The sequence below is a fragment of the Schistocerca piceifrons genome, chromosome 3 (genome assembly GCF_021461385.2).
Source record: "Schistocerca piceifrons isolate TAMUIC-IGC-003096 chromosome 3, iqSchPice1.1, whole genome shotgun sequence".
Classification (NCBI taxonomy): Eukaryota; Metazoa; Arthropoda; class Insecta; order Orthoptera; family Acrididae; genus Schistocerca; species Schistocerca piceifrons.
The window spans coordinates 860,776,974-860,780,771 of NC_060140.1; the positions used below are offsets into that span (position 1 = coordinate 860,776,974).

General features: G+C 57.5%; 1 protein-coding gene across 1 annotated transcript; it reads left to right on the top strand.

Moving 5' to 3' along the window:
- Positions 1–570: 570 nt before the first annotated feature.
- LOC124789128 lies at positions 571–1,662 on the top strand. The gene has a single exon (XM_047256418.1). It carries the CDS (start codon positions 571–573, stop codon positions 1,660–1,662), a length of 1,092 nt encoding a protein of 363 aa, XP_047112374.1.
- Positions 1,663–3,798: the final 2,136 nt, after the last annotated feature.

Genomic DNA, 3,798 nt, shown 5'->3' on the forward strand with positions numbered 1-3,798 from the left:
CCGCGCCAACTCCAGCAGTTAGAGTACGTGTCGCAATTCACGACTGACATTCGACACATTTCGGGGATAGACAATATCGTCGCCGATTGTTTGTCCCGAGCGTGTGCCGTTATTTCACCCCCTGTGAACTTTGAGGACGTGGCCCAAGTACAGGAGAGTGACGAAGAACTACACCGATTCCGTCACGACACTTCCAGCGGCCTGCAACTGGAGCTGGTGCCTGTCCCCGGCTCCGCACGGAAGATTTGGTGTGACACCTCAACCGGCACGCACCGACCGTTTCTCCTGGAGAAATTCCGACGCAGTGCCTTCGACCGTGTCCACGGACTGTCACACCCCGGCACCAACACCACTGCGACGCTCGTGGCTGCGCGTTTCGTCTGGCCCGGGCTTCGGAAGGACTGTCGCGAATGGGCGCGCACTTGCACCGCATGTCAGCGCGCCAAAGTCGGGAGGCACACCCACGCACCCGTGGGCACCTTCCCGGACGCGACACGCCGATTTGCGCACGTCCACGTGGACCTCGTCGGCCCGCTTCCTCTCTCACAAGGCAAGCGGTACCTCCTAACAATGGTGGACCGCTTCACTCGCTGGCCGGAAGCAACGCCCGTCGCGGACGTCACAGCCGAGACCGTCGCCACCGCATTCGTCGACACCTGGGTGGCACGCTTCGGATGTCCCAGTCACGTGACAACTGATCGCGGCCGCCAGTTTGACTGCGCGTTGTTCACGCACGTCGCCAGACTGTGTGGCACCCAGTTACACAGGACAACCAGCTACCATCCGGCGTCGAATGGCATGGTCGAACGGTTCCACAGGACTCTCAAAGCCGCTCTAACCTGCCACGACACCTCATGGCCAGAGGCGCTCCCACTGGTGCTGCTCGGCCTGCGAGTCACACAGAAGGAGGAGATCGGCGCGTCACCTGCCGACCTCGTTTACGGGCAATCTCTGACAATCCCGGGCGATTTTGTCGAAGATGCAAGTCTCCCACGCGACGCCGTGGCACCCACTCTGGCGGAACGTCTGCGCAGTCACATGGCCGGCCTCCGAGCGCACGCACCGACGCGGCACGGCACCGGGAAGATATTCGTCCACGCCGACCTGCAGCGCTGCACGCACGTCATGTTGCGTACCGAAGCAGTACGGCCACCTCTCCGACCGCCCTACAGTGGGCCGCACCGCGTGATCGCCCGAGGAGACAAAACGCTGGTCCTCGAGTGCAACGGAAAGCCGTCGACAGTGTCAGTCGACCGCGTCAAACCAGCCTACGTCTTGCCCGCTCCATCAGCCACGCATTTCTTCGACCCGGCAGAAGATCTGTTCACGGACGACACTTCCTCTGCCAGCGGTCAGACGGAACCCGCACCCGGAGCCGCCGGCGACGCACAGCTGCAGCCTGCTGTCATCGCGCCGCCACGTGCGCCTCCCTCCACCACGCCCAGGCAGCTGGTACGGCCGCCCGGACCGCGCCCACCACAGGCGCACCGGTCGCCCCCACCACAGCCGCCAGCGGACTACGTCACGCGCGCCGGCCGCCGCGTCCGATTCAAACGGCCGTGCTGCGTCGCCAGCGCGCCACGACACCGAAACCGGCAGTCACGCGCCCGAGCCGCCGAACGCCGTCAGAATTCGGCGCCCACGAGCCGCCGTCCGCTGTAGAGACCCGACCTCCAGCTGCAAGTGCCTTCGGCCGGTAACTCCAGTCGAGCGTTCGTCACAGCTCCTGGACCCGCGTTCGCGTCTTTTGCCTCCGCCGCGTCGGGCGTTGAGGCCGGATCGGCACCCGCGCCTGCTTACCTCATTCGCTTCTCCGTCGAGCTCCGGACATCGCGCACCACACCACCCGGCTTGTCCGTAGTAGCTCCCGGACCCGCATTCGAGTTCCGACGGTAACGCACTCGCGCAAGCGCCTTCGAGACGTCACCACCAATGACCTGCAACGCGCGCCTTCACGCGCATCGCTACGGACAGTCGCAGCCAGTGCCTGCTGCCGCTGTCACTAGCCGCCAGCGCGAGGACACGCCCACCGCACGCTCGCCGGTCCGGCGCGCTGACGTCACGGGCCGCCACCCTTCCGACGCCGACCGACCCCCGCCAAAGCTGCCGCACTGCCATCACGCAGTGCACGAACTTTAAACACACGCGAACGATCGCCGCGTTTTCGCAGCTACGGAGCTCCGCTCTCCAAGGGGGGATCTGTGTGGCGGCAGCACCGTCCAACGCACGAAGGGCTGAACTACGGCACTGCCGACACAAGTAGGGGCAGCTGTACCGTTATGCGGAATTTCGGCAACGGTGCGTCGCACACCGGACCGCACGGGAAAAAGCTGCCAACAGTGCGAGCTAGTCGACGCGACGCGACACACGTCTCCCCAGTTCTTCCGCCGCGGACCACGTGCATCGAGTCAACGTGACTCCGCCGTAAATGCGTACGCGCGGTCGTAAACGCAGTCGCCGTTAAATTGTCTTTCGCTTCTTCGCGGACGTTACGGCGCCTCCGGTCGCGCCAAGAGCAGAACATTCTGTGACGCGGCCTTTTGTCTCGCTCAGTCCACGCGGTCGCGCCACGGCTCGTCACTGGAGTGTGCACCCTCCGGGATCGGTGACCGAGCCGTGCCGCCAGTGCAACGCGCCTATATAGGCGGACATTAGCGAAGTATATTATTTGTCATTTATTGTAACGGCAGGAAAAATAAATGTGTCCTGTCCAGAAACCGCTTTAGTCATTTATTGCCACAAAGCCTCTCCCATGAGCACAGTGCGTGGGCGCGGTGATAAATGCCGGTTCACTGCACATGAGCGACTGTAAGCGGGGATACAGCACGTTACCGCTTCAGCTTCTATTCTCTTCTTGTCCAAACTGGTTATCGTCCATGTTTCACTTCCATACATGGCTACACTCCATACAAATACTTTCAGAAACGACTTCCTGACACTTACATCTATACTCGAAGTTAACAAATTTCTCTTCTTCAGAAACGCTTTCCTTGCCATTGCCAGTCTACATTTTATATCCTCTCTACTTCAACCATCATCAGTTATTTTGCTCCCCAAATAGCAAAACTCCTTTACTGCTTTAAGTGTCTCATTTCCTAATCTAATACCCTCAGCATCACCCGACTTAATTCGACTACATTCCATTAACCACGTTTTGCTTTTGTTGATGTTCATTTTATATCCTCCTTTCGAGGACTATCCATTCCGTTCAACTGCTCTTCCAAGTCCTTTGCTGTCTCTGACAGAATTACAATGTCATTGGCGAACCTCAAAGTTATTATTTCTTCTCCATGGATTTTAATACCTACTCCGAATTTTTCTTTTGTTTCCTTTACTGCTTGCTCAATATACAGATTGAATAACATCGGGGAGAGGCTACAACCCTGTCTCACTCCTTTCCCAACCACTGCTTCCCTTTCATGCCCCTGAACCCTTACAACTGCCATTTGGTTTCTATACAAATCGTAAATAGCCTTTCGCTCCCTGTATTTTACCCCTGCCACCCTCAAGATTTGAAAGAAAGTATTCCAGTCAACATTGTCAAAAGCTTTCTGTAAGTCTAAAAATGCTAGAAATGTAGGTTTGCCTTTCCTTAACCTAGCTTCTAAGATAAGTCGTAGGGTCAGTATTGCCTCACGTGTTCCAATATTTCTACGGAATCCCAACTGATCTTCCCCTAGGTCGGCTACTACTAGTTTTTCCATTCATCTGTAAAGAATTCGCGTTAGTACTTTGCAGCCGTGACTTATTAAACTGATAGTTCGGTAATTTTCACATCGTCAACACCTGCTTTCTTTG

What these genes read in the sequence shown, in the direction of transcription:
- LOC124789128 (XM_047256418.1), top strand. Translation starts at nt 571, where the DNA reads ATGGTGGACCGCTTCACTCGCTGGCCGGAAGCAACGCCCGTCGCGGAC.